This window comes from Mytilus galloprovincialis, chromosome 9, assembly GCF_965363235.1.
Source record: "Mytilus galloprovincialis chromosome 9, xbMytGall1.hap1.1, whole genome shotgun sequence".
Taxonomy (NCBI): domain Eukaryota; kingdom Metazoa; phylum Mollusca; class Bivalvia; order Mytilida; family Mytilidae; genus Mytilus; species Mytilus galloprovincialis.
Genome location: NC_134846.1, coordinates 27739962 through 27759039, shown reverse-complemented (window position 1 = coordinate 27759039; position 19078 = coordinate 27739962). Strand labels below are relative to the sequence as shown.

The window sequence follows — 19078 nt, the reverse complement described above, 5'->3', positions numbered from 1 at the left end:
CGCACTTTATAGTTGGACCTCATGTTATCATGAATGATACATTTTATTGTGTAATGAAGTTGCTTAAGGAATAACGCGAGATTGCAGTGTAGTCAATCAGAGTAACGTATTATAATGAAATATATATCTAATGTTATTATTAATCTTTGTAACAGCTATTTCTTACCTTAAAAATCAATGCCAATGGTCATTTCCAACATGAATCCTTATTGACAAGCTGTAATGCTGTACATTTACCCTGCAATATGAAATGTCTTGGTCAATCAAAATTGTTTATAATACCTCTGTTGGTATATTTATGTACATGATATAGAAATAGGTGATTTATAATATTTCAAGGTAAAAAGAGACAACATCCCAACAACACGACACATAACATCTATGTAATCAATTGAAATCTTTAAAACATTTACTATAAGTATAGTCACAAAATAATACTGAAATAAAAACAAGATTGATATGCTGAGGTGAAATGTCCCCTGCCAAGGCCGTAACTACCCTTGAGGCAAGTGAGGCAATTGCCTCACTAAAATTTCGACACTGATTATTTTTTTTTTATACATATATATAAATATAATAGTCATGTGTTGTTCTGTCTCAACCTTAATTTCTGTAACTTGTCATCATTCCTTTTAAACTTTTCTCCCTGGATATATTTCAGCATCTCAACGGGTGATGTTTCTCGATTACATTAACCTAGTAACGATAATCATCATGGATCTAGTTAAAAACAGGCTCTTGCAGAAAAAGGAAAAGCGACACTGCAGGTAAAGAAGGAATACTAAGCAAACTATTTTTTTGTGAACAGAGTCTGAGTATTTGCATATAAATTCTTCATTAGAACAATCCAAAAACGATCAGTAGACTGACAAATCAAGTACTGGGCTTTGCAAGAGGGCAGTCCTGTCTGCGTATTCATTTCTCCGTTTCACCAACTTTTGACAAATCAAGCACAGGGCATCGCAAGGGGCAGTCCTGTCTGCGTATTCATTTCTCCGTTTCACGAACTTTAATCTTTCTCTTTACAGACAAATAAAATATAAATAATATGAAACATGCATGGATTAGTTTTTATCAATGTTTCTTTAACCTTAAAAATTGAAAGAATATCCCATATTTCAATTTGATATTATTGAGGAATGGTAGATCCTTTAACACAGGATTTTGTCTTTATTTATTCGGGACTACGGAATTTCGTTTTCTTATTTTCGGGGTTTCGGAATCGGACACCCCAACCCCTAACCCCTAAATTTATAGATTCTGGAATTAAAATACCACCGACTATTTCCAGAAATAATTTGAAATTACGGACCTACATGTAGACGTCAAAAACTCCATTCAAATTCCCCTGTAACCATATCATATATACTTACTCTATAGATAGAATCATATACATGTATCTTACCTCATTCTATCCCTAGTTTGTCTACTCTTTGTCAGCATAAAAGCGAGTTTAATATTTTGTAAATGCGACTGTATGATGGTGCTTACAGTAAAGCTTAATTCCTTTTTTCAAACAAAACTGTTACTACCGATGATTCTCCCGAATCACTGATGGAGAAGGAATTGGAAGAAGACATTGATCATTGTGTTGATGATAATGTGCTACCTTTAGAAACACAGAATGCCCTGAAACGACTGAAAACTTGGAAAAGAGCATGCATGAGTGGCGAGAGATTGTGCGGTCTTGCCATGCTCCATGTTCATCACGATAAGGATATCAGCAGACCAAATAATAATTCTGAAACGATTTAACGGAATCGGCCATAGAAAAAATTGGAGAACCCTTCTGAATCGATGTTTGTTTTATGTTCTGGCAGCAGACTCAATTTGATATTTGGATAATTATCTTGCATATAAATTTAAATTAAGTTGTTAAAAATTTGATGTAAGTATAATTAAAAGTCTTAAAATATGAAAAATTTATATAAAAATTGTCCAAATTCAAAACATTATCAAACTCTCTAAAAATGCCTAGAATGCAGGATTTTGCACCATTCATTTCATACCCTCCGAAAAAAAATTTCGCCTCGCTTCGCTCGGCTCAATTATTTTGCCTCACTAAAATAAGAGGCCTAGTTACGGCCTTGCCTGCTCTGTATAAGTGAGGAACTCAATTGTGTCACAATGTGTAATGGTGGTACAATAGACAAATAATGTTTAAATTCCTGTAAAAATGGTTGAATCAAAATGGTGATCAACAACAAACGATGGCAGACTATCTTAATTACAAAGTATGAGGGTTGTCTGTCTGTCAAAGGTCCTAGGTGTTACATTTATGACCCGACAATTGTACGTTCAAAGTTCACATTTAGGATTTTGTATATTTCTTTAATCTATGCTTTTTATTATTATTCCGAGTCCTTATTTTTGTGACCTACTAGGTGTTGAACGTGGTGAATTTAATGGTGAAACATCCGTTATTTCACTGTCTGAATCAGATTTATCTTTTGATCTATTCCTGAATTTTGCAGATTTCGGTCTTGTTTCATTATTGTTATTTGATGACCCATTAATTTCCCAAGCCTGTGTTTTCTGACTCTTTTTTGACAAAACACTTTTTGTATTTTTCTGAGGAGAACTCTCCTCATCTTCAAAATCTTCATCTGATGAACCATAAGAATATGCACTAGAACTTCCAGATTCTGAATATTTCTTTGTGACAACTATCGGTTTATTTTTACTGTAACTTTGTTTCCCCTTGCTCCTTGCAGTCTCATCATCACTACCACTTGAATCGGTCAATCTGTCATTGTCACTGGTGTAGGAGTCAGAGCCAGAACAAAAAATGGACACATTTCTTCCTCTGGCTCTGACTCCTACACCAGTGACAGTGACAGCTTGACCGATTCAAGTGGTAGTGGTATTTTATATTTGTTTTTATGTTGTTATTCAGTTATGTTTTAATATTTGAAATATATGGATGTGAAATAAATATGTAAACTTTCCAACAATTTGGATTTTATCTCAACTACCGCTAGTTTCCCCCAGAAACTAATTAATATGACGGAGGTGACCAACAACCTGGTCATACATTCACCAGGGAGTACTCTTTCTTACCTTAAAAGTTCCCTAGCATAGTTTAACCTGTATATATTATATTTGAATTTAATTGGGTGTTATCCTAATATGATTGTAAAATATACAAACAAAGCAATCAAGCTAACCAAAGTTTTTTTCTCTACATGCATTAGGAAATTAGCTGTAAACTGTTCGTTTAATTCAAATGTTGAACTATACATACCTGAATTGTTTTGGCTCCGGATTGATCATTCATTGGGATTTAATCCTCAATCATGACTAAGCTCTAAAATGAATATAATCGTGTATAAAATAATAAAACCATGAATCTAAGGGAAATCTATTATACTCATATGTTTTTGTCAGTACTCAAGTTCAGACCTCATCGGTATCGACTGAACAAAATGAAACAATTAACTTTTTTCCCCCGAATCATTGGAAATTCATTTTAAATTCATTTTATAAAAATTTTCAAAACGATGTTATCCTAGAACAAATGTTTTAAAGCGTTTGAATTGTAAATTCATTTACATGTCTAGTCGAAGTAGTTAATTTAACATTTACCAGAATATATCGTTTGGGTGTATTTTTACGCACTATTTCAAGTAATTTTTTGGCAGTAGCACTTCTCCCAACACCAGATGATGAACAACTCATGCCAGTTTAGAAAGGACAGAAACATACGTATGCAAATTTACTACTTTGCCGCGACTCTGATTTTAAAATATATAAAAATTCAAGCCGGCAAAATAGCGTATTTCTATAGAAATGGCTATTTCACCAGCACTAGCAATATAGTAAAATTGTTGCTGGTATTATATAGCCATTCTTCCCCCATGCCAGTTATGCCAAGAAATTGCCTCCTTTGAAATTCTGCATATATCCCATAGAGCAAATTACATACATGATTAATATTGACCATTTGGTATATGGCCGTTTTCTAAGCGACACGTACATAAAGATCATAAATTAATTTGTTGAATGAAATTAAAATCTGTATCTACTATAAATGGGTGCCATAGGAGGTCCACCGGAATTTTTAGCTAGGATTTCTTGGCATGACACCATTTAATAAGGCTTTATTCAAACATATATTTAAATTTATAATAGATTTAGATGACAAATGTAAAGTTGTATCATCAGCATATAGATCATATTCTGTATATTCTAAGGTTAATGGTAAGTCATTTACATAAATGAGGAACAATAAAGGTCAAAGTATAGAACCTTGAGGAACTCCATTTGAAAAGTTACAGTGTTATATTCTGATTCAGTGGTTCCTAACTTTACTTTTTGCATTCCCTGAGTGACGTACGATGAAAACCATTTTACAGAGTGGTCATCACATTTGTATAATTTGAGCTGTGATTTACCGTATCAAAAGCGAAGGCTTCTTAAAATCTAAAAAGAGAATAGCGGTAAAATTTCCATTGTCCAATTCTTCCAACCATTTATCAATTATCTTAATGAGTGCTGTATGACAAGATTGTTTTTCTCTAAATCCAAACTGCTGTTGTATTAATAATTTGTGAGTGGTTAAGAATAATATAGTTGTTCAGTAAAGACAGTTTTTTTTCAAATAACTTTCGATAATTGTTTGGGTCTGTTTTATCCCCACCTTTAAATATGGGAGCAACTTTAGCAGATTTTGATATACTTATTAGGAAATATTCCTGTACATAAACTGGCCTAAGGTTTATTATGTGAACAAGGGGGCTTGCTACAATCGACCTTGATAATTTCAAGGATTTGTATAAATCCTTGATAATTTTTAATAACTAGTCTTTCTTAAACTATCCTTGATTTGTACCAAACTTTGAGAGAAGCTTGTTTATGATCGAAAGCTTTTGTTAAATTTGTTCATGTTTTTCCGTATTTTACTTTTAAATAGACTTATTTTTTTTCGAAAAAAAAAAATTAACGTGATTCGTCAAAATCAGTCGGTTGTTATCGTCTATAAGAAAGTGTACATTTGATCGTCAAAGACCAAAAATTAACGTTAACGTCGTTTGGCAATAATTTTTACCGTTATTTGTCATGACGGTGCCCCCATTACGACCCTCTTTTAAAACCAGTGAACACAATATGAGGTGCTCCCAAGAGAAGGAGCTCATATTCCTTGTACATAAGCAAAACCGGTAAATACAAAATAAGGAATCAAGCGGAAAAATGGTTTCGCCGTGGAAAATAGGATATTGTGTGGTTTGCGTTGGGATTATTGTTTATGGAATTTGGGACTACTTATCTAATTTCCAAAAGAATAAATGTCTTATGACATACATGTTTGAAATGCCAGAATACATTGTAAGATTCACGAAGACGTGTTTACTGGGAATATACAATATAAGACGATTTGCCGGCACTCTTTTTGATTCCAAAGTACATCAGTACATATGAGACAATCAGTGTCAAGATGACGCATACTAAAGACTAAAGACTATAGGGGTCCCACCCATATAAAGCTATACTAAAATTTATTCACCTTATCCAAACCCATACCTAAAACTATCACTAGCTGTGAATAAACCCTTATCCTAAAGTATATGCAGGGGCGGATCCAGCCATTTAAAAAGGGTGGTGGTGTTGGTGTTTGCCAACGGTTTCCCAGGATAGCCCCATGCCCCCCCCCCCAGGATAAATTAAAGGGAGGGGGGTTCCAACCATATCTTCCCAATCAAATGCATTTATTGTCTAGATTTGCCACTTCTTCTTTATTCTTTCCTCCACTATCTGGAGTACCACTACTTTTGTAGTGAAGCACGGAAAAGCAACTGAATTACTATAAGCAACTGTGTGCATGTGCAAGAATAATTTACAGTGAATATAATCGGTGCACAAACCAGTATAATTTCGCCTATAACCAATTGTTCAAGATACTGGTATTAAGGATATCAACACTGCCTGGCCACCAATTTAAAACGCAACGGAACTTGGTCTTATCCAATAGCTTAGGATGCTATCCCAGCTGGGTACCGATTAAAAAAACTTGAGGCACTAGTAGCTTTAAAGTAACTTAATGTCAATTCACTTTTATATACGTTCAGGGAACTGTTCCATCACCATATATATACATTTGTACTCCATTTAAGGCACACATGTTATTACCTCAATAATGCACTAATATATGTATAGTACTGTAAAAGTTCATGCACTGTGGCATATACTAAAATCTTAAAACACTTCATTTGCCACCAAGATATCAATGTTACTGTGACAGTTTGTAACTCAGCATATATAATATAACTCAACTTCCTATTGTTCATTCTTAATTAAACCAATATGCACATGAGCTGATCACAATAGTTAATATTATTATATAAATGGACATGAAGACCATACTGTCACCTTTTAGCGCTTGCATCTGAATTAAAAAAATATTATTCATAGTAAATTGATAACAATTTATATATTCTGGATACCAGTCCATCAATACATAATTTACAACAATAACCAGACTGACTTTGAATTAGTCCCAGTTTACTTTTCATTAAATGTGGGACCAGCACAAGAAATTAATGGCAGATCAAACCAAACATGTGCTATATTTATCTTTTTAATACTGGTTATCAATGAAATCATAGCTGTGTACTGGCTGGTTTTCAAGATTATGACACGCCTACATAGCTATTGAATATTCGTGATTGATAGATAAAAACAGCATGTCTAGCGAAAAACTGAGAGTTGTAAATTGTAGCATAACTGTACATAATTTATGTTGTCTTGAAAATACAAAATAATTATGTACAGAGTCTTTACAAATGGTAAAATTGCTACACACTAAGCTAAAAGCTACTCAACGAGCTTAAAACTTAACACTAGATAACTTATAATATGAATATTTTAAGCTTTACAATTATAAGCCGATTATCATTTTAAATCTATGTTTGAAAAATTGTACTAAACTAGCTTGGCGGCCTAGCCACAATCAGGTGTAAATTTTGTGTTTCACATAAGCCAAAAATGAATATCACATCAGGAAAAAACTCTTTTGATATTTTGGTACAGAAATGGTTTAAATTATGAAAAATAGCCATCGTTAGGTTAACACTGGAAGCATTTATATAATTACATGCAGTTTTTGGAAGAAATATTTAATATTTTTTAAATAAATGGTGTTTATAAACTGTCAAATTTTCTTTAATGGTGGCCTTCAAGACATTGTCACCAGTCTCAGATTTTTGGTCAATGACAAAGACACAAAATATGTTTAGAATTATTGAATATAAAACATTTTAATCGAAAAAAAAATGACAAGAACATGTTTAGTTACAGTTATTTCAAACAACAGTAGCTTTCTTTTAAATTTTAAGCTGTGTTTTCTAAATTTTGGAAAATATAAATGTATGTACACATATTTCTTTACATATCTCAATAATTTATTGATAAAGCCAAAATGAAAACATATTCTTTTAACTGAAATCCATATAAATGACTGTTTAAAACAATCAAACTATTATTAAAACTCAATTTTGACATGGTTAAATGTGTTCTCTTGAAAAAATAACATACATTTTATCTATCATATCAGGCTGAACTCGAGGAAATTTGGAAACAAATATATTGTGATAATTTCTACCCAGTCAGGATTCTACTTCGTCAAAATTATCTCCCCATTACGCCAGTTCATTTTCACAATCGTAGAAATGGAAGCCATTGTAGGGATGACGCGCTGCCAATTTTGCTCTCGGAAACCGATAAATTTATCCACATAGCACCATTAAGATCCTAATATGTCAGTTGTATTTTAAAAGACAAATGTATCAACTAGCTAATGAGCATCAGTTAATGATCTTGTCTGCATTGATTTTCAACTTAAAACTATTGTCTGATTGGTTGTCAGGTGGAATTTTCGAAAATTCATAAACATTTAAAAAAAATTCTAATTAAATATTTCGTGGAAGGGCAGACTAGATTTTTGGAAAGATTAGAACTTGTTCTAAATCTTTACTTAGGCACCGGCCTCCCTAACAACAGGACAGGTTAGCTACTGTTACTAAATGTATTCACACTGAAATATAGTTCCCTATGGTTCTCATGTATGTGCACATAATTAATACACATATATAAACTGAAAAAAACTGGGTATATTATTGGAGCAGTTCATTCAAGAATGTATGTCATTAAGGTGTGTTGATGTGCAGGCTTTTTAAAAAAACATTTTGATTAGGTAACTGGGTATTGATTCAACTAGTATGATTGACAACTGTCATTATCACTAAACAATCAGAGACAAGGTGGACCTTTAATTACAATACCCCACCTAAACTGCCAATCAATTGGCCACATTACCTATCAACCTCAGTCTTACATAATTATACAGACCACTCAATATACATATAATTCTTAATACACAAGTATTTGACCTCATAATTCAATACACAAATGTGTATATTAGATGTTTGATATTTATAAGGATGATAGATTTATTTATTGCCAATTACTTTTGATCTACATTACATAAAGTGATTCTGTAAATTATATCTGAAAATAAATGATAAATGGATTAACAAGATCTTAAAAAAATGAAATATGAATATAAATATGAATAAATAAAAGGTATTCAAGTAAGGCCTATAATTTACTTGATAAATTTCCAATAATCATCTGTAATTAATCAACAATTAAATTAGTACACTTTTTTTTTTATCAGGAATTGGCTTGAAACAGTTTCAAAATTTTAAGACTTATAATTATATCAAACCATTGTTTATTAGTTTATTTCCCATCAATCAATATGTATATTTTAGTCATTTGAATTTTTATTAGAAGTGAATATATATATATATGGACCATAATTTGGTATTGGGACCGTTTCCGATAACGATAGAAAAGTGATAAAATATTGTATTTTGGTGAGAGAAGTTGTTGCTCCACCATCAAATGCTATTATTTCTATTAAAATAAAGGTGCTTTCTACTCTCCCCTAGAGAGAATTTGAAATAAACAAATTTTTCAGGTTATCCGGCCGCTTTTCTGTGTCGTTTCTTAGCGTTATTTTCGCTTCCGAAGTGTGTAACTCTGGTAAATTTAAAGATAATCGTCGCCTGCAAAATCGTAACTTTTGCTTTCAAATAATAAAGAACATCGACCAATAAGAATAGTCAGAAGAAAATGCAGAGAACTATAAGTATTTCTGTAGCAGGTGTAAGAACACTTGCGTTACTTTGGTTTCCGATTTCGTAACGCAAATTTTAGATGGTGTAATCTGCTTTGTTGTAAAAGAATTCTTTACAACAATATGCAAATATGAACTCTTGCGAGATGTTAAACAGTTAAATCAGAGATGATTTACATTCTAGTTTTGTTCTTAGTAATAATTAAGTTAGAAAATGACGTAATCGTTATGCGTTACATTTCACAAGAAACAGAAGTCCAGATATTTCCTTGTTTTATTAAAATTGTTTTTGTCGTTAAGTTCTAATCATTTTCGGTCATATGTGAATCATGCGCTTACGGCCGGATATATGAAATACTAGGTCTAAACATTGGTTTTGTTTCCAACGGGATGTTAGCAAGCATATTCTGTAGACTTGTTTCATATTGTTTAAAAAAAGGAAAATACAATTTTCAAAGAGATCGCGCCGGGGGTCTATTATTTTTCCTATGTGCATAATGTTACATACGATTTTGAGTGAAAATAAATGCCCAATGGCTTGACAAAATCGATTTCAGATTTGACGGATGTTATAACACACTTTGTTTCCGGATAACGATGAAAAAGGGTCCTTGGAAAATTCAATCGACATTACGTTTCTTATCATTGTGCCGATACTCGTTGAATTGATTTTGCTTCAGCAGTTAATATTACTGGATATTTTAGGTGAATAAAGATAATTTAATAAAAAATACATGTTAATATACCGTTACACTTGGAATGTACAAAGTTGGTATTTTTGTCACAATTTATAATTAATTTTTTTTAATCATGTTCTGCAAACACTTTTCAGAAATGCAATAAACTTGTCAAATTAGAAGTAAAATTTTACCATGCATGACTTGAAAGGAAGTACTTTATTGATTTTAGCCCACTAAAGTAGGTTAAAATGTGGAAACCATGTAGATGGTGTACAGGTCACAAATATCACATGGTGCCTATTTTAAAGATTTTAATTCCAAGTTAAAAGTTTTTTTCTTTACTGGATTTAAAGAATTTTACATTGCCAATGATTTGGAATAAATTGTATATAACTGGAATTTCAAAACCAAATATAAATACATTTTGTTGGCTAAAACATCAAGATACAACGATTATGGTATCCTGTATCAATAAAGAAAATATGGAAATTTCTGAATAAATTGTACTAATTGTTTTCAAAACAAGCACATATTTAGGAGTTTTATAATACTGTTTCATTTAAGATGGATTTTAAGAAAAAGTATACTGTTCAGATTATTTTAAGCAGATTTTGCAATAAAATAAAACTAAAAAAATGCTTTCTGTTTCTTATGGTTTCCTGTCGCGTTTAAAAAAAACTTTAATTTAACATTGAAAATAGATTTTAAATATTAACATGAAGCAAGTTACACCAGTAATGGTGTTCATTTATGTCTTTTGAAATATATTGTGCAAAATAAAGAAAATAAAGATTGGTTTCCTGTTTGGTTTCCTGTCACGTAAACAGTGAATTAAAATGTATTAATTTTTTCTCGAAAAACTCAATTGTTCCATTAATACCATTCTAACACCAACACAACCCACAGAATAAAAGTTAAAGTTTTAGAACTTATAAAAAAGGATACAAAAAGAAACCAAAGGCCGAATACCAAATTATGGTCCATATATATATATTTTTGAAATCAAGAAAGAATCCATATTTCAATAAGATAAGTTTTTTAATTGGTTTACGTTTAAAAAAGTACATTTTCAATGCCCTGTGTTGAAAAATACTTTAAAAATTGATCAAAAGGCACTCTAAAACTTTTAATCTTCAATGTCATATAACCTCTGTTTCAACTTACAAAATGCCCCAAAACAACATTTTTCAATTTTTTTTGTTGACACTTTAAAGTTTTAAGCTGTTGGTCCAGATTTATGTCTTGCAAGGATAGTTGGTAACATTTACTAGAAGAATTTTTGCATTTTTTTTGTATTTTTGAAACATGTTCAGAACCGGCAACATATTTCGATAAGATATAAACTGCAGTTTTAATAAAATTGTGCAAATTAAGAGACCCATAGTATTTAATTTGAGCTCATTTTATCCTCATACTGGAAAAGCAAGTTTCCTTTAAAGACCTGCTGTAAATGCAATTTTAAGCAATAGTGCTTTATTAATGTTCATTTTCCCCCACCATACCTTAATATGAAATAATTCAAACTACTCTTCTTATCTTTCCATGAGTGATTGCCATCACTTTGATTTTAGTGGTTGAAGACTATAAACCCTGGTTATCACACACAAAAAATTATAATTTTTCGAAGATATGCATTTTCATAGACTGTCGTCAAGTACCTTCAGTAAAAAAATAGCTATTCGAACACACCTACTCTGTTTTTGTGATTCATTAGATAGGTATTTCACTTGACCCATATATTTCACTCTTAGGACTGTTATTTTTTTATGTTATAAAGTCAACCTGTAGCTTTGATATACAAAAATGATAGAATCTGAAGCGAAACAATGTATGAAATATTCCTACTTTGTACGATATCAAGACAAAATATTCAACTCAAACATGCCCTAACAAAAAACGGTGCACTCGATTCTCTCTTTTCGATACAATTGTTACCCATTTTTTGGAATTTTTTCTTGAGTCACATACTGGAAGGGCAGACACGAAAATTACTGAACTAATAGATTGATATGTTTCCGTCCGTGGTAAATTTAAAAAAAAAATCGGAGGTTATGCATTTTCTACATCCAACTTGAAAGATACACATGTCGTCAACTTGATATCTAATTGTTTTGCTTGACTATGTACTAGATAAATTGAAAACTTATGCAAATGGTGTTTTTAGAATAAAACACTTCGTTATTGAGAAGAAAATTGTAATTTTGATTGTTTCTATTAACTTTTAAATTTTTTGTCACTATAGTAAACATTACAGTAAGCATTTATTGCCTTCTCTAACAACGAGCTTCGATTCTTTTGTTCTATATCAACCGGGTTTCCGACTGTACCATGTCTACAGACAAGACATATTCAGTTGAAATTTTTTTTTTCCGCCACATTTTGTTCTTGCGATAAATGTTTGTTTCGCAATGTGTCGCTTAGATATTTCTTATATCATGTATATTGTATTGTATAGTTTATGCACTTTTAAATTTCACCTTGCTAAGCCGAACCATTTTCTTTGTAAGAGTTATCTCCCTATTTACTGTTTATCATCAGAGTGCATCTCCTTCATAACAAAAAAAGATATCCACAAAATTCTTTTTATAAATTGTTCGTTACATCCTCAGGAATTTTTGGCTAATTTAAATCGAAGCGATTCGATGAAATTTTATAGGAGTTATCTACCTTTACAAAATAAATTTGTCACTATGTGTTTTCAACTCATCAACTATTAACAATATAACCCTGTAATATTTTTATTTGAGGCCCCTAGGTCTTAACTTAGAAAATGAGGTCAAGGTCAAAGATCAAGGTCAAGTTCTAAATTTTGATTTTGCCTTGTTTTGAGATTTTCTCCGACAGTTTTAAAGATATACATTAAAAAAACAAGTGCAAAATGTTTGCTTTATTGTAATGAAGATATGTTACATTTGATCTGATACAATTAAAGTGCATCTTATAGGAGTTCGTGCCCCTAAAATGTCTCAATATATAGTTATTTGATTATAACTTCAACTAAGTTCATTATAAAGCCATATGAGCTTGTACAAAAGGTTAGGTGACATATGACCTTGAAAAATGACAACCGAAAGTGACCTTGAGAAAACTGGAAGTAGCTATTTTTGCACTTTTTTCATATCAAAGTACTCAGAATCCATATATTTCGTAATTTAAATACATTTACTAATCACTAAAGACCAGAAGTGACTTTCTGTAAACCGGAAGTGGTCAATTATATCAATAAGTAGCATATTATCTACTTTAGTTCACTTTCAAATATATCAAAACCATTATTTATCGCATCAGTCTGAAGAAAATAGCTTCTTTTCAAAGTTTCTTTGATGTGGAAAGGCCTTCAATTGTTCTCTGAACAATTGGTTTTTAATTGTGACTATATTTATGTTGAAAATACTGAGTTTTAATCTGTACAAATAACTTTCATCACCTATAAATAAGATTTGAGTTCCAAAGCAGACAAATAATTGAATTTAATACATGTTATGTACAAATGTTTTGTCCGTAGACACTTCCTCATCTGCTGGTAATACTGACATGCAAAAGATAAAGTCAGAGAGAGAGAAATACATTTTCTTCATTTGATTTAGTTAATCTTTTAAGGGCATCCGATACAGTTTCAAGGGAGTAAACTCTTGGCACGACGTTAAGCATTTGAGTTCCCGCAAATTGTCACTTTTTGCGTGACGTAATGTGTGTAATTTTCCGTAATAAGAAACGTAATGTGGAATTTTGATGCTCCAATTTCTGTTTCTCCTGCATGCTAACTTCTACGCCATTAATATTAGTGCATTTGATTCTAACAGGATAACAGTCTAATAACATCATAAGAAATAAAGCAAATTACTGTTTCTTTGATATCTTCAACAAAATAATGTAAAGTGAGCAATCTCAAGACGACTGACCCTTTTGGTGTAACTAATATCATGACTGTCAATTATCATTTTTATTATCATTCTTCATCCATGACATTTTATTGCAGCACAGGAAACCAATGGTATTTTAAAACTAATACCGAAAATGTAGGTACATGCCGCTAATATAAAAGAATTAAGTTCTTATTTCCTCAACGTTACACATATTTTATCTAACAAAAGGCAATAGCCAACAATATATTTATACAACCGTAATTTTTTTTACGGGACGTATCATGGTACACAAATGTCCGTCGTAAACATGGAACAGCATATTTAATTAAACTGAACATGGTTATTTTTTCAGTCATGATGGTCAAACGATCTGTTTCATTTTTGGTGAACATTTTGAGTTACAGGACTAAAACAGATTTTTTTTCACAGTTCGCGCTGTAACTCAAAAACGATTTATGACTATTGCTTAAAAATTTACACACTTCTTAGTTATATTATTCTGAACAGCTGTTTATACTTTTTGAGGATGATTCAAAATTTGATTTTTGAGTCATTGAGTTTATGACAAAAAGAGGGGGTTTTCACATGTCGCGCCGTATCTCAGAAACTATTTATAATTATTGCATAAAAATTCACATACTTTTTAATTAAATTATTCTTAAGATCTGTATACTTTTTCGTGATGACTCTCTAATTCATTTTTGAGTTCTTGAATTTTTATTGAGCTTCTATTTGGGTATCATATAAAACATGTTGTGATATATACAAACTTACTATTGAGCAAAAATAATGAAAGAGTCAAGATATACTTAGCATGACTTCCTGTACAACCCAGTGTTATTTTAAAAACATGTATAATGTTTTTTTTCATAACATGACGGGTGTATCATGTGCTTGTAGCGCAGCTGTTTATTTTGTTCTTTATATTTTTTGTAAATATATTAGCAATGATTAGAGAAATGACGGAATGACAGCAAATACAATGTAATTTCCATTATAACCATTGTTTCCAAATGGCATAACTCTTTTAAAGAATATTTGATATGCACTGATTTTCGAACCTATCCATACGATATCAGTTTTATAAAAAGTTGGCAAGAATTGTTCACATGAAAAATGTAATTAACCAGAAGGACCGGATGGACATACAGGGGAATGGACGTGCAATATTTTATGTACTCGCTATGGTGAAAAAATATATAGTTATTTACTAATAAAATTACGCTATGAGAGAAGGAATTAATCGCAACTAATCCAATCGTTTTTGCCAATCGAAAGTCATCAGGTAAAATTCGTTTATGTAATTTAAAAGTTTAATTTATTCGAGACATGCCAACTTAGCTACGGGCTAGAATAAAATTTAAAATAAAATGTCTGCATATAAGATTTACACTTTTATTTATTATACTTTTAATGAAAATATATATAAAGTTAAATTAGTGCATATATGATGATAAACAAAATCAAACATTTTCACATGTATATGTATGTATATTGCTTCGTACAACTTAAAAATAAAATAAAATACATCTTTGAATTAGCAACATCAATGGATTTCAAGACACTGTTGTTTTCTATCAATACGGTTTATCTTTGAACTGTCATGCATGTTTTATAAAATTCCATACTATATTCTTAAATTATGGGTGGACTCAACGAGCGATTGAATAGATAACTGTTCAATCGCATGACTTCGAACACTTCTATCCCAGTTGTCTCCCCACCCTACCCTGTTTTTTCCACAGCCTAACTTGTTTTTCATTGCCACTGTATATTCAAGTACAAATAATGTAATAAATACACTTAAAAAATCTATCACACTTTTTATAAAATATGAGTGTAATATATATTTCAAATCAGGTTGTAGGCAATTGTATATATAATCTATTATCATACAATATATATTGTAAATATATTAGCAATGATTAGAGAAATGACGGAATGACAGCAAATACAATGTAATTTCCATTATAACCATTGTTTCCAAATGGCATAACTCTTTTAAAGAATATTTGATATGCACTGATTTTCGAACCTATCCATACGATATCAGTTTTATAAAAAGTTGGCAAGAATTGTTCACATGAAAAATGTAATTAACCAGAAGGACCGGATGGACATACAGGGGAATGGACGTGCAATATTTTATGTACTCGCTATGGTGAAAAAATATATAGTTATTTACTAATAAAATTACGCTATGAGAGAAGGAATTAATCGCAACTAATCCAATCGTTTTTGCCAAAGCAAAAATTTCAAAGTTATAATTTCATTGTTTGGACAAGAGCATTCTTTAGGAAATTGAAAATTCTCCTTTATAGGAGTTTGCTTTTGTTTTCTGACCACATAAAACAGAAGATGTAGTATAATTGCCAATGAGACAACTTTCAACAAGAGACAAACATGACACAGAAATTAACAACTATAGGGCACCAAACGGTCTTCAACAATGAGCAAAGCCCATACTGCATAGTCAGCTATAAAAAGTCACAAAATGACAATGTAAAACAATTCAAACGAAAAAAGTAACGGCCTAATGTATGTGCTGCAATTTATGTACAAAAATGAAGTTTCGTTTGCAGGTTAATGCTGAGTTCACACGTAATTCGAATTCGATTCGCATTAACTAATTCGTATTAGTTTAATTTGCATTCGAAATGTTTGACGTCCTTACGTAAATTCTAATTCGAATTGCAATGCATGTTAATTTTATTGACTGTCCAAACTACATGAACTTTTAATTCGTATCAACAAAAATGGATTTCTCAGTGATTAGAACGTGAATAAAAGGATTTTAAGGAATATTTGTAATGAAACAGCAGCCCACCAAACAAAACAAATCAAATCTAGAGTTCAACATACGGTATGAAATAATATACGACTGTGTTCAGTAAATGTACCTGTATGTCAAGTTCTAAATTGCCGAGTCTTTTAATCTTAAAAGCCGTAAAAATTATCAACAGTTCGTTATGATTTTTCTTGAGATGTTTCTCACTTAGACCACAAAAAGAGAGAGGTATTTGTTATTCACACGATTTTATTTCCGGAAACAATATAACCAATTTATAGACAGTACTTTACACGCAATATTTATACATCTGAAAAATGTCGCCGGTAATTTGCAGAGATAATGTCAAAATTGTCTGCCAGTGACGTCGTGCACTTTAGCGCTAACGTTAAGGTTACAAAGGGGGAAGGGGGGGGCGCAAATTTTAGGATAAATCGCGTTTAACATGGAATCAAGCACGGTGACCTATATTTTTTATTTGAGATTTGAAGAAAGCATGACAATGCATTTTATGCAGAAAAATGATAAAAATTACATTTTCAGAAACAGTTTATTTCCATCTTTTTAGGTTTTAAAAAATACCACTTTGAGCATCTGGTCCGCAATGTCAAGCCAGGCTTGAATAATTGTATAGTTATTCGTGTAGTGATTTATTTTTTTCCTTTTTGTCACTTATCACAGATTCAGATTAAACCAGATCTTAATAATTTATGACGAAAAATATCTGCTCCAAAAAATTTATAACATTGTCTAATTGTTTTACAAAATTGCACAAATTCCCAATTTTCAGTCTCAATTTCCTCGAAAACAAGCACCGTGACCTATGTTTTATTTTAAGTTTTATTTTATACCTCGCCAAGGCCTACAACATATTACAAAATTATAAAAATGACATTTTATCGAGAAACTGTATCAGATGCCCTTAATGTTTGCAGCAACTGGAATAAAAATATTGAAGTAAAATAAGGTATGCTTTTTATGACTAATAATTTGCCACTTTTTAAAATTAGCTCCTGTAAAGAAATTTTACAAAAAATTGGAACGCTTGAATTACTATTTATTAATTAAGGAGCTACCATTTGATTTTTATAGGGGGGCTAGGATGAAATTTGAAAAAAATAGGCAGGACAGGAGTTTTAAGTAAAAAAAAAAGGCAGGATGACAATTTAGGTAAAAAAAGTCAGGATAAACTAATAAAAAAAAAAGCAGGACCGAATAGAGTGAAAAATAAAAAGGCAGGACAGAGATTACAACTAAAAAAAAAATGCAGGACAAAATTTTTCATCCTAGCCCCCCCCATAAAAATCAAATGGTAGCTCCCTTAGAAATATCTTAAGTTTAAACAACACAAAGGAACAATATAGACACATAACGCCAGGCAATATTGATAAAGCCATGTCTACGGACAAGACATGTGTCTACAGACAAGACATTCTGACATCTTTTTCAAATTCTTTCTCTATTAATAGATGGTAGAAAAAAAATGTTAGTAGTGTTTTCATATCTACAAAAGAGCAGGAACTTAGCAATGCAACATTAATGTTATTACACTTCCTGTTTACTAGGGAATGTATGTCTACGGACAAGACATTTTTTCACTTTATTTGTATATCCAACTTTGTGGCATATATCTCCAGCTAGGGTACTGCAATATTGATATATGAGGTAGTTTTTGATAATTTATATGGCTAAGTATTCAGTATAGTGTTGTTAGTGTGTGACAACATGTATGATTTTAAAAGTAGCTGTTTCAATCTTAATAACATGATTTTCTGAAAGGAGAATGATTCTAGTTTAGGGTTTTACATGTAAAAAGATAGTTATTTAGTCAGAAAACATAAAATTAGAACTAAATAGCATGTTGGACAGAGGTTATGTTGGACATAACAGGACATTGAAAAATTGAATATTTTCCTTTTATATGAAGGCCTAGTTAATAAATATATCAATTTTTCTCTGACAGTTCATAAGATCTTCAATTAAAGTACAAATGTATATAATTTTGTTAAATTTTTCAAAAACTAACTTATAAGTTGGAAAAATCTTAAAATATGTCGGACAAACGGGGACATTTTTGGATGAGAATTTGTTCCATTTGCATCATTGAAAGTCAAAAACAAAATCAAAACTATGCTGTTTATACTAATATCTACAGCTGGTGTTCCTCAGCAAGAGGTAAAATGGTTCATTATTAAATAAATGGATAAAACAAAACCATAAAAAACTGTAGGACAAACATAGGACAGATTATATTCCCTGTCGGACAAACATAGGACAGAATTCATTAATTTACTGATCCTAATGGGAATTTAAAAATGGGCACCTCTTAAGAAGAGACTAGGAAGGGTCTGAGAACTATTTTTTAGTTTATGTGGACTTGTTAGTTGTTAACAAGGTTCTTTTTACCTTTAAAAAGCTGTTACGTCCGACATTAGAAGATTTTGTCCTACGGTTCGTCCAACAGAAAATTAATGGACTCTTGTTACGTCCTAATTTTCAAAATTATGTCAAATTTAGACTGTCAACAGTTTAAAACCTCTTTATTTTTCATTTATATGGTAGTATTTAAGGTTAAGTAATTGTCAAAGTAGAAGCGAAATTAATTCTG

The 19078-nt window shown here is 31.2% G+C and overlaps 2 protein-coding genes and 1 long non-coding RNA gene across 4 annotated transcripts in view; 1 reads left to right on the top strand and 2 right to left on the bottom strand.

Moving 5' to 3' along the window:
- Positions 1-19078, bottom strand: part of LOC143044731 (uncharacterized) — an 85715-nt gene that overhangs the window by 18614 nt on the left and 48023 nt on the right. The gene's annotated exons all lie outside the window — the stretch shown is intronic.
- Positions 2364-3678, bottom strand: LOC143046432 (uncharacterized). The gene is made up of 2 exons (XM_076219595.1): positions 3615-3678; positions 2364-2819 (listed from the first exon to the last, which is right to left on the bottom strand). The coding sequence occupies exons 1-2, from the start codon at positions 3676-3678 to the stop codon at positions 2365-2367; spliced, it is 519 nt and encodes a 172-aa protein (XP_076075710.1). The 3' UTR covers position 2364.
- The window catches only part of LOC143044723 (GPI inositol-deacylase-like), a 166030-nt gene continuing 152115 nt past the window's right edge, over positions 5164-19078 (top strand). For both annotated transcript variants that reach the window (XM_076216825.1, XM_076216824.1), the window contains exon 1: positions 5164-5325. In XM_076216825.1, coding sequence (XP_076072940.1) covers positions 5191-5325 — 135 coding nt within the window. In that variant the 5' untranslated portion in view covers positions 5164-5190. The remainder of the gene's footprint in view (positions 5326-19078) is intronic.

What these genes read in the sequence shown, in the direction of transcription:
- LOC143046432 (XM_076219595.1), bottom strand. Translation starts at nt 3,678, where the DNA reads ATGAGTTGTTCATCATCTGGTGTTGGGAGAAGTGCTACTGCCAAAAAA. An exon ending in AAAATTACTTGAAATAGTGC is followed by an intron (nt 2,820 to 3,614) that starts GTAAAAATACAC and finishes TCACTGGTGTAG; the next exon opens with GAGTCAGAGCCAGAGGAAGA.